We start from the raw sequence: 11,130 nt of genomic DNA on the forward strand, positions 1-11,130 counted from the left end.
GGAGGTGACCAGGTGGAGAATGGGGGAAGGGCATTCTGGGGCAAAGCTGTGAACAAGGACATGGACAGTGAGAGAGCAGGGCTTCGTCCCTGTGGGAACCAGGCAGTCCCCACAACACACATCACTCCCATTCTTTAATGTGGTTAATTGATGGAGATTCAGTCCAGAGCAATGTTCTGTAGAGCCCTCTCCCCACTCTCGTTAAAGGGGCATCACTGTGCCCCAACACTGGCATTCTGCACCCCTCTACTTGTTCAGGTTTCCTTTTTTCCTTGAGGAGCGGGGAAATGCTGGTACCACAATATAGCTTTCCAGGTCCTTTGTGGTCTGGCCCTGCCTCTCTTCTTGGAGGCCACCTTCCCTCCCACCCTGTGAGCAGCCTTAACGCCTGACCTGCACATGCCTGGGGCCCTCTCCTCCCTCTTTTCTCCTCCTCCCCATGCAGCTGGCCAATGACTTCTAGTCCTTCCCCGCTAGACATCACCTCCTCCAAGAATTTGTCTCTGACCACCCAAGAATGAGCTTTGGACTCCTTCTGCGTGGTCCCACAAAGGCCTGTATTTATCCCGACTATAGCACTATCGTCCTGTGTGCATATAGTGTGTGTTAAGTGTCTGTCCCCTCATTAGATGGGGACACATAAAGGGAAGGAACGGGGTCATGTTCTTGTCGATTCCCCAGGGCTGGCACAGAAAGTGTGTTTGCAGACTGAGCTGTAAACACTTGGATGCTTGAATGAGGCGTGTTCCTATAAAGGAGCACTGAAGGAAAGGCTGGGCGTCTGGGAGCATCCTCGCCCCAGCACAGTTTGGGGTTTCCATCCCAACAGCGGGGAGGGTGGGAGTGGGGATCCCTAATATTGGGAACTGCTGCCACCTGCTGGGCAAGGCCGGTGTTGCCTTGCCCACGCCCTCACGGCTGAGCACCTGTGTGCCCAGGTCGGGATGATGACAGTCACTACCTGTCCTCCAGAAACTCCCGGGCTGGTGTGAGAGACACCCTGACAGTGACAAGACAATGATGTGGAAGTATATGGGCTTTCGGGGTCTGGAGGCGGAAGGGGAGGTAGCTTGTGTAGAATTCAGGAATTCTGTCCCCGGGGCAGAGTTGTGAGGGGCTCAGAGCAGGAAGGGCCAGCCAACCCAGCCTCCGAGGCTGGGGAGAGTGCGTGTCCGTGTGTGTGTGTGTGTGTGTGCGTGCGTGCGTGCGTGTGTGTTGTTGATGTTCTCCTGTTGTGGCTTTTCTGCTGCTTTCTGGCAGATTTACTCCCTCTTTCTCCTCCCCTGGGAAGTCTGGCCCTGGCCCATTATTGTACAAAGTGCTGGCCATTGTGTAAGGGTCACTCTTACTGTGACCCTATCAGGAAGGCCCTCCTTTAGTTCCATTTCACAGATGAGGACGATGAGGCTCAGAGAGGTAAACACAAACCAGGTACTGAAGGTTGGGTGACATGGTTTGTAAGCCACCTAGCCCTGCAAATCCAAGCTGTTTTGACCACAAAGTCCAGCCCTGCCCAGCAGGCAGCTCTCCTTCCCCCTTCCAGACTCCCTAACCCCAGCCCACCATCTTCTAGCTCAGTCTTGAGGCCTGGGCTCAGCCATCCTGGGGGTGCAGCAGAGGAGGGAGATACGGGCAGTAGGCAGCTGGGGAATGAGTCTCACTGCTCAGTGTGTGATATTTAAGGTATTTGTGATGGAATTGACTATATGCCTGAATACATTGCCCTCCTTTTCCCAATGAGAAGATTTTTAAGAAAGAAATTTGGCTCAATAGTCTAATTAAAACATTTAGGGGTGCAAATGAAATAAGCGGCTCCCTAGTAATATTTAGTGAAAACATTTAAAATGGAAATACTTTAAATCACATATATTTACAAATAACTTTATTTCAAAACAATTCTTTTCCACGCTCACGGTTTGTGAAAGTTCATTCAAACCCTTCACTTGTATTTCTGCTTCTCATTGTCATGTCATGTGTCATCCCTAGCACCTCCTTTGAGTTCCCTAATACAGTTTTCTCGAATGTGTCATCTTCATTGTGCTTGGAAATACAGAACTCTTTTTTTTTTTTTGGCTGCACTGCATGGCATGTGCAACTTCCCCGACCAGGGATTGAACCCGTGCCCCCTGAGGTGGAAGTGTGGAATCTTAATCACTGAACCATCAGGGGAACCCAGAGCTTTTTGAATCCATGAATGATGCTGTTGCTGGAAAAATTATTCCAAGTCATGAGAACGGTTATCTTTCATCTCAGTGGTAGGTTAATATTTGTGATCTCCCTAGGATAGTACAGAATTATATAAAATAGCAATCTCCTAGTCTTTTATCATTCTCTTGCCCTGCTTTCTTTTTCTTCACAGCACTTCTTACCATCTGGTATACTCATTTATTTATTGTTTATTGTCTATCTCCCTTCCCTAGAATGTGAGCTCCGGTGGTCAGGGAACTTTGTCTATCTTCTTGTTTTATGTCTGTCACTTGGAAACATGCCTGAAGCATAGTAGGTGCTCAATAAATATCTGTAGAATGAACGAATATAAAAGTCTTAGAAATGTTTGACAGCCCAGTGGCAGCCAGGACCATGCATGCAGATGGCACTGGTGTGGGATGGGAAGGCAGCCCTGCCAGACCCACCCCCATGTAAGGAGGGCATCTAAGTCAGGGGCAGCCTGTTGTCTCAGAGGATTAGCTACCTACAGGGAGACTGAACAAATTATAAAATATATTGAAGACAATTGGGGAAAAGGCAGTAAAAATCTGGAAAGGGGGAAAGCTAGGATGAACCCTGTGCCATTGGAATTTAAGGTCTGAATGGAAACTATTTTTCAATATATGGAAATTGTATTAGTTTGGGTTTTCGGAGAACCAGAACCAATAGGATAAATATAGAGAAAGAGACTTATTATGAGGGATTGACTCACGCAATTATGGAGGCTGAGAAGTCTCACAATCTGCTGTCTGCAAGCTGGAGACTTGGAAAGCAGGGTGGTGGAGTTCCGGACTCAGACAGAAGGCCTGAGAACCAGGGAGCTATAATGGTGCAAGTACCAGTTCAAGGGCAGGAGAAGACCAAGTCTAGCTCAACAGTCTGAAAGAGAGAATTCAACCTCGCTCTGCCTTTTTGTTCTATTCAGGCCTTCAATGAATTGGATGATACCCGCCCACATCAGGGAGGGCCACCTGCTTTACCCAGGCCACCAAGTCAAATGCTAACCTCTTCTGGAAACACCCTCACAGACACACCCAGAGGTAATATTTAACCAGGTATCTGGGCATCCAGCAGCTCAGTAAGGTTGACATATAAAATTAACCATCACACAGATAAAGGAATAAACATAGGTAAAAATGTGTATGTTTACGTGTGTATATAAACATGTGTCTACTGAGCGGGCCTGGCAGTAGAGGTTACCCTAATTGCATTGAGCACAACTAACACCCAGATCTCGGTTTCTAAATATTATTCTCCAGCAAAAAGGAACAGGTATTCTTGTTGAAATGGCTAATTCTAGGGCTGGGGCAGGGAAAAACAAGATGAACCTGGAATATCTTATTGAGCCAGAAAAGAATGGACGTGTCCAAAGAATGATGCGACACATCAAAATGACAAGAGGTCAGCAAGGGGCACCCGTTGACCAATCCTGGGACAATTTAAGCATCAAAATAAATGATAGGAATGGATTATAACCTATGGAATAAAATAGGAAATCACAAGTTCATCTGATAAATAAGTAAATGAATAAATAAATGAGGGTGAAGAAAAAGTTTTTTATAATAGAAGGCCAACTAATAAATGTAGAAGAAATGATAAAATTGGAAAATCACCATTTGCAAACCATTGTATTAATAATTAATTCAGGCAAGAAACATCAATGGATGCTGAAACCTATGGGTGAAAGTGGGATGAAGAAAAGGGTGTTTCATAGTCTTAAAGTACCTCCCTTCCCCAATACCTACTAATTATGATCAAGTGATCAACATTACCAGCACCAGGCGTCATGGTTCCAAATGATACTGAATACAAGAACACAGCATCAGGAGTTCCCTGGCGGTCCAGTGATTAGGACTCAGCGCTTTCACTGCCATGGCCTGGGTTCAATCCCTGGTCAGGGAACTAAGATCCCGCAAGCTGTGCAGCATGGCGGAAAAAAAAAAAAAAAAAAAAAAAAAAAAAAGCACAGCATCGTTTTTGTGATATTTCTGCCCAAAATATATAACAGTGGTCTAATTGTGAGAAAGAAATGGACAAACCCAAATTGAAGGACAGTCTACAAAATAAGTTCCCTGTAATTTTCAAACATGTCAAGGTCAAAATTCAAAGAAAGGCTGCAAATTGTTCTAAATTGAGGGAGACCAGAGAGATGTGACAACTGGGTGCGATGTTTGATACCATATTAGTTTTTTTAACCCTAAAAGGATATATATATATATATATATATATATATATATATTGACATTGAAGAGCAGTTTGAAATTGCTTCAAAGTAAAAAGTTAAGATAAAAGAAATGCCTGACATGAGTGTTAGACCTTTCTGGCTCATTCCTGCTGGCCTGCGGGATTCATTATCGGACAAGCTCCTGTGGAACCCCCGTGACTGGATGTGAGGGGTCTTTGTGCTCCCACTGTCCCTGGACCCCTGACACCCTCTTCTGACTATATCTGTGCTTCATCCTTGCTAGCCCCAGAGATCCGAGAGCAGAGGTCCTGTCTGGATCATGACATACAGCAGCCTCCAGAAACACAATGAATGAATCTCCTCCACAAAAGGGGTTTTTGGGGGTACAGCTCAATTCCACCTCTTCACCTGGGTTCAACCAAAGAAACTGGAGTCTGGCTGTTAGAGGTGCACCTGGTTGAGTGGGACCCAGACAAACCAGGAGTCATGTCTGCAGGGAGCTTCCTGGGGGGTCTTGGAGGAAGTATGTACTATTTAGAGTGGGGTTGAGGGTCTAATCCCCAAGATGGAACCTTGCTGCAAAGGCCTCTCAATGGGGAGGCCCTCTTACACGTTTGAGGTTACTTGTGCTCTCAATGGTCACATCGAGGGGGGGTGTGGGATACTGAGATTCTGAGACTTCCCCTGCCCGCCCCCCCTCAGAGCACAGCACCTCCACCCACACTCCAGGATCAGAATGTTGGGAATACTGGAGGAATAATGAACACTATTGTGGGAATACTGGAGGATATTGCTAGGGGGGATGGACGGTTCAATGTGTTAGGAGGCATTTGCCAGGAACGGTTAAACTTTTGCCCTTCTGTTTTCTGCTGAGCTAAGGTTATGGTTGTATGTGTGGGGATGCCACTCAAGCTTCCAAGATGCCAACTCCTCAGCATGGGGGACTGGGGCACCTGTCTCTCAGCGTTGACGTCATCCGGCTCTCACTCCTTTCTTATCTCCTGATGTGAGTAGTGCGCCCCCTTGAGGTGAGGGGCACGCATGCCTGGACAAGGAATGGGTGAGGAAACTCTGGGTCTGGCTGGAGGGTTCCAGGATCCGGGAGTGGAGGCAGGGGCATGGTCAGCCTACCCGGGGCGGAGCCTCACAGGGAGTGCCTTGACAGGAAGGGAGGGCAAAGGGCCACGTCCTCCGCCTGCCCCACCCTGCTGACAAGAGTCCCAGTCACCAGGCCACCCTCTCAGTCTGGGGCCCTCGAGGGGTAAGTGTCCTTCTGAAGCCACCTTGTCTCTTTCCTGGGGATCAGGTGAGAATTCCTTTCCTCTTGTGGGGTGGAGGGGGGCGGTCCAAACACCCTGCCCCCTCTGCTTTCCTTTAGGTGGGAAGGGGCCACAACTACTAACCCCTCAGCATGATGCAGTCCCCTGCCCACGAGACCGGGGCACTGGGGGGCAGGTACAGAACGTCTCAGACCCTTCCCCTCCTGACATCAGCCTCAGGGCCAAGGCCAGGGCGGAAAAGCCAAGTGGGGCACCTCATCCAGGCAAGCCGCAAACCACTACTGCCTCCTCTGTCACCCTACCACAGAGCCCAGAATCCCAAGTGGCTGGAGCGCTGGGGGACACCCAGACAGAGCCCTCGCTGGACCAGGTCCTCCGGGAGCGGGATGAAGCCATTGCCAAGTGAGAGGAAGCTGCTTGTGGGGGATGGGAGGGTGGTGGCTGGCTCACCCTCAGGCTCTGTCCTGCCAGGAGGGGAAGGGGGGACATCAGGCATTCCTGGAAGAAAAGCCACACAAATACCCACTCTGTCACAAGGCGGGGGCTGTGGCCATACTTGTCCACCCCCAGGGCCCAGAACCAGATCTGCAGGCTCTGACGCCCAGGCTGCTCTCTCTGCCCCCTCAGGAAACGGGCAGTGGAGGCTGAGCTGGACATATTCAAAGCCAAGTTGCGAGCTGTGGAGGCCCAGCTGCTGGAAGTTCTGGAGGAGAAGCTGAGACTGAAGCAGGAGGTGGAGGCCTGGGAGGTAGGGTGGACCTGCCGGCCGGGCCCAGGGGGCTGGGCCAGACGGGCACAAGCCTGGCCCCTGAACCTGCTCTCCTGCCCCCAGGATGACATGCAGTGGATGGTGAGGCAGCAGGTCGAGAGTCAGCTGCAGAGAGAGTCCAGGGGCGCTCTGGGAGCCCCCATGGACCCTGGAACTGCCAGGACCCCCTGGGTCAGATTCCCCCTGCGTTGGTGGGGACGTTGGCGGTGAGAGAGCTCAGCCCAAGACCTTGGGAAGAGTAACTTTATTCATTAAAGTTTAAGGTCTGACACACCCCCGACATATCCTTGTGCCCTCTCAGTGCCCACCTGAGTCCTTCTGTGCAGAAACAAGGAGCAGCCCGCAGGGCCTTGAAGCCTGGGGTTTTGTGTCCCCTTCTGGCCTTTCTTAGGCCAGGAAGTCTCGGACTGCAGCCATGAAGTCCTGCGGGCAGTCGCTGTGGACCCAGTGGCTAGCGTTAGGCACGGTCTGCATCTGGGCCCGAGGGAAGAGCCGTCTAATCTCAGGGTGGTGGCTGGGACTGTCCGCCGGAGAGAAGGCCACCGAGAGGGGGTGAAAGTAGGAAGATGGAGAGAGAAGGAGAGAAGTGGAGGCCAAGCGGGGAGGGATGGGGAGCCACGTGAGTCCACCTGCCTAGTGGTGTTTCTGGGTTTTCAGGCACCCCCTGCCCACACCCCAGCCCTCCCCAGGCTGGGGGCTGGATAAGTCAGGTATGCCCCTCCCACCACCCAGCCTGGCTTACAGCACGAATTGAGAGTTTCCACCCAGGAGGAAGAGGGATGGCCCAGAGTAGGTTTCTCGTCGTGGTGGGAAGTTCAAGATCTTGTCCAAGTGCTGGGCCAAGGCATCCAAGTTCACCCTCCACATAAAGCGCCCGTCCACCTCCACCAGGTTGGTGAGCAGGAACTGCCGCATACTTATGCTCTGTGGGGGTCCAGCAGTTGCGGGTGGGAGGGACTCCTTGTGAGGCCCAGGGCTGCCACTCTTCCTTTGCCCACAACACCATACAGGGGCTTGGGTGTATTACCTGGATAACACAGCTGAGCTTCTCATCCACCAGTTTTCGGGCACCAGAGAGGGACGCCTCATTGGGGATGTCTATGGCCCTCATGGCTGCCACGTAGTTTGGAAAGTTCAAGCTGGACGGGCTCTCCACTGGGCTGATGTCCACGGCAATCAAGCGCTCCACCAGCTCTGGCTGTGGGAGAGAATCAGACTGGGGACCTTAGGGCAGGCATAGCAGGTCTCAGGCCTAGTTCCTGGATCCTGAACTTGGCCATCCAAGGCTCACTGGAGTTCCAGGTTGCCTGCTGGGCACGCAGGGTCTACAGTGGATGGGAAGAAGCGCTGGATAGAGACGGCTCACCCTCTGAAGTGCGAGCAGCATGGCTGTCCTGCCTCCCATGCTGTGGCCAATGAGGACGCAGGGCACTAGGCCCAGCTGGGGCAGGAGGTCCTGCAGATCCTGGCTCATGGCCTCGTAGCTCATGTCTGGGCTGTGGGGGCTGTCACCATGGTTCCGAGCATCCACTGTCAGCACCTGGGGAGTGGGCGAGGCGGGCAGCTCTGGCATCCACATTCAGGGCATAGCCAAAAGCCTGGCAGATCTGCAGGCTGAGGGAGGTGGAGAGCCTGGGGTGGTGGGGAGATCCAGAAGGGGAAGAAGGGCCCGAAAGGTGAGAAGGCCCAGTTCTCAGACCTTGGAGGCCCAGATGACGAACCTGGAGCCACTGTGCCAGAAGGTCCAAGGAGTGTGACCACGTCTCTGGAGGTATGGCCTAGCTGGGTGGCAACTCCAGAGAAAGCAGACACCAAGAATTGGCAACAGCTGGAGCACAGCAGGACGGGCTGCTGGACGAGGTGGAAAGCCCCCTGTCATCCCTGGTGAACAAGCAGGGTCTGGCCCCCTTAGGGGGTAGGGTATTGGTGCTTAGGCATCTGACAGCAGAGCCTAGGTTAGGGTGCAACACTTAGACCTGTAACACGAATGAAGGACTGGATGGGTGAAAGCACGAGGGAATGAATGGGGTTCATCTAGGGCCTGGGTCTGCCCTGGGGCCTCCAGCCTTAGAAGGTCAATCTCTTCTTTAATTTCTGCCGAGAAGGACCTGCCACTCCCCGCGCTGAGGACAGAGAAGCTGGCCACACCGCGGCCTCCTCTAGGGCCCCGCCCACCAAGGCCCCACCTCCCTCGGGTCCCCGCCTCTCCCGGAAGCTCACCCTCCGGCCGGTCTGCTGGGCCAGGGCCTTGGCGATGGAGTTGAAGTTGGTTTTGCAGCCGAAGAGCCCATGCAGAAAGACGAGGGGCGGGCGGGTTGCCTCCCCGTCCAGAAGTCTGTAGGAAAGCGGCACCGGCCTGGCGGGAGGAGCAAGGGTAGGGGAAGGGTCTGAGCCGGCTGGCGAAGCGGCCTGGGAGAGGGCGGGCCCAAGCGGAGGAAGTGGAGCCATCTGGGTTGGACTGGAGGGGGAGGGGCGAAGGACGAACTTGCACCTGACACCCTTGACTGACCTCGGCTCGGTGCCGCCTTGGCTGCTGCTGGGTGCGACAGGCACTCTGGAGAAGCTGGGACTGGAGGGGCCGAGGCCCCTATGGGGGAGCCTCCAGGCGCTGGCCCAGCGGAGCATCTCCGGATCTCCTTCCCGGCGCGCACCTCGTGTTGTCCCCCGGCTCCGCCTCGCTCGGAGCCCCGCCCAATTCCGACTGGAGCTCCGCCTTCTCCCCGCCCCCTATCGCGGAGCGCCCCTCCTTCGCTCACGTTTCCTTACGTAATCCCGGAAAACTGTCCCCCCCAGGCTCCGCCCCTTGCGTCACTACGAAACCCTGTGGGCACCACGCCCACAGGCGAGAGCACCGTACCTGGCCACGCCCTGGGCGGAGCTAACCAATACCCTGGCCCCGCCCTGCTAAGCTCCGCCCGGCCCCTCCCCGCGCAGAATTCTTGCGGGGAGTCGGAGCCTGAGTTTTGGGAATCACGTTCCCGCAGCTCGTGACGTGCTGGGTTTGGGGCTTGAACCCTCGCCGCGGGGCAGATCCTTGCCAAGCCGAGGAGGCGCTGCCTGGGCCCGCTGTGGACCCCGCACCTGGCCTGCTCCAGATGCTGTATTTTCTGTGCCGCTGGCGGTCGCAGGCGAGGGGCGCCATGAGTGGCTCCCGTCGTCGAGGCGTCAGCTTGGAGGCGCCGTGCTCTATAGCTGGGGGCCCAGGCAGGGTGGACGGAGCACCTCTTACTAATCCTGAAGTCTACTCTAGAAAGAGCTAGGAGAGACTCTAGAGGTCATTTCCAGCCCGCCCTTCGACCCCCGCTCCTGCCCTTTACTGATGAGGAAACTGAGGCAAATAACTTACAAGCGGTATAACGTAACCTCTGGTCTGCGAGTCAAGGTGGGAGGCCAGGTGTTTGTACTAAAGGGGGCATTTGCTGCACTGAGCTGAAATGGTTCAGATCTGCTCACCTCCGCCCCCCATTTACCAGCAGAGAAATAAATAAGACCTTTATTTCCCACCCCCCTCAGCACATCGTGCAGGGAAGTCGCCTCCTTTTGGAGCACTTACTGGCTGCCATCTTCTCTGACCAGTCTGGGGTAGTGGTGGCAGTGGCGACATTGTCTCAGGTCTCAGCTGGCTTCCACAGCAGTCCAGCCTTCAGCAGCTGCAAGAGTAGCTGCTCTTTCTACAGCATTCTTCTGCTCAGAAACGGTCAGGGGGAATTTCCTGGTGATCCAGTGGTTAGGACTCCGTCCTCTCACTGCTGAGGGCTCGAGTTCAATCCCTGGTCGGGGAACTAAGATCCCACAAGCTGCGCAGTGCCAGGCACCCCCAAGGACTATACTGCACACCTCCCTTCAGGTCCTTTCCCACACCACTTCCCACTGGGATGCTGTGTCCACTTTCCAGATAGCCAGTTGCCCAAGTCCTCCATGTCTTTTAAGGTCCAGGATAACTGCCACCTCTTCCTCAAGCCTTCCCAGCGTTTCCCAGTTGAAACTAATCTCTTCCACCTCATGTTCTCAAAACATCTGTCAGAGTCTGGACTCCTATGTGTCCACCAGGCTGGGGGCTCCTGAAGGACCTGGGTCATGTTTTGTTCATCTGGCGCAAAGTGCAATAGTAATTTTACTGAATGATTATGCAGAGATTCAAGCACTAGCTGAGGCTTAGGTGTAGGCTCAGCTGGTAGCTGGGTCAGTGCCCCCTCCAGGACATGGCACCTGGGCTAGCCAGGGATCCACTGGCTTCTCCCCCACCTCCTTAGGACAAGCCTGATGGAGTCAGTACAGTAGGATGCATCCTAACTCCATGGCCTCATAAATGCCTTGCCTAATGAAGTGGCCCCCATCTTGAGCCAGCCTGGTGATGGGCAGGTGTTTTGTTCTAATCTGAGGAGGACTTTGAGATCGCTGTGGACTCTAAACACATCAGGTGGTGTGATCATTTGTTGCCAGCATAGTCAATAGGGGCATGATGAGAACATCTGAGCTCTGGAGGGGGGTTGGTCCAAGGCCTGGGAGGGGTCCTTGAAGGAGATCAGGTAGGAAGTTTTTCTAGAACTGGTGGATAAAGGGGAAGAGGGTTGATGTCATGGTGGTGATTCAGAAGAGTAGCATTTCAAAGGTGGTTTCAGGTGGTCCCCCATCCCCACCCCAGCCTACTGTCTAACTGGGTAACCTGAGCCCGGCCCACAACCCTT

At 53.5% G+C, this 11,130-nt stretch overlaps 2 protein-coding genes across 4 annotated transcripts in view; one reads left to right on the forward strand and one right to left on the reverse strand.

The window, feature by feature from the left end:
• Positions 1–6,827, forward strand: part of LOC138842329 (uncharacterized) — an 11,819-nt gene extending 4,992 nt beyond the window's left edge. The window contains exons 3-6 of the mRNA XM_070043597.1: positions 5,638–5,699; positions 5,981–6,075; positions 6,301–6,421; positions 6,506–6,827. Of these exons, the coding sequence (XP_069899698.1) occupies positions 5,638–5,699; positions 5,981–6,075; positions 6,301–6,421; positions 6,506–6,652 (425 nt within the window). The 3' untranslated portion in view covers positions 6,653–6,827. The remainder of the gene's footprint in view (positions 1–5,637; positions 5,700–5,980; positions 6,076–6,300; positions 6,422–6,505) is intronic.
• Positions 6,677–9,140, reverse strand: ABHD11 (abhydrolase domain containing 11). 3 transcript variants are annotated; one of them, XM_070043619.1, is made up of 6 exons: positions 8,952–9,139; positions 8,663–8,798; positions 7,809–7,982; positions 7,470–7,640; positions 7,185–7,366; positions 6,677–6,878 (listed from the first exon to the last, which is right to left on the reverse strand). In XM_070043619.1, the coding sequence occupies exons 1-6, from the start codon at positions 9,065–9,067 to the stop codon at positions 6,830–6,832; spliced, it is 828 nt and encodes a 275-aa protein (XP_069899720.1). In that variant the 5' UTR covers positions 9,068–9,139; the 3' UTR covers positions 6,677–6,829. The 3 variants fall into 3 exon arrangements, with proteins under 3 accessions (XP_069899720.1, XP_030727862.1, XP_060140685.1); XM_030872002.3 differs by having other exon boundaries at positions 6,677–6,962; positions 8,952–9,138; XM_060284702.2 differs by lacking the exon at positions 7,809–7,982 and having other exon boundaries at positions 6,677–6,962; positions 8,952–9,140.
• Positions 9,141–11,130: the final 1,990 nt, after the last annotated feature.

This window comes from Globicephala melas, chromosome 15 (genome assembly GCF_963455315.2).
Source record: "Globicephala melas chromosome 15, mGloMel1.2, whole genome shotgun sequence".
Taxonomy (NCBI): domain Eukaryota; kingdom Metazoa; phylum Chordata; class Mammalia; order Artiodactyla; family Delphinidae; genus Globicephala; species Globicephala melas.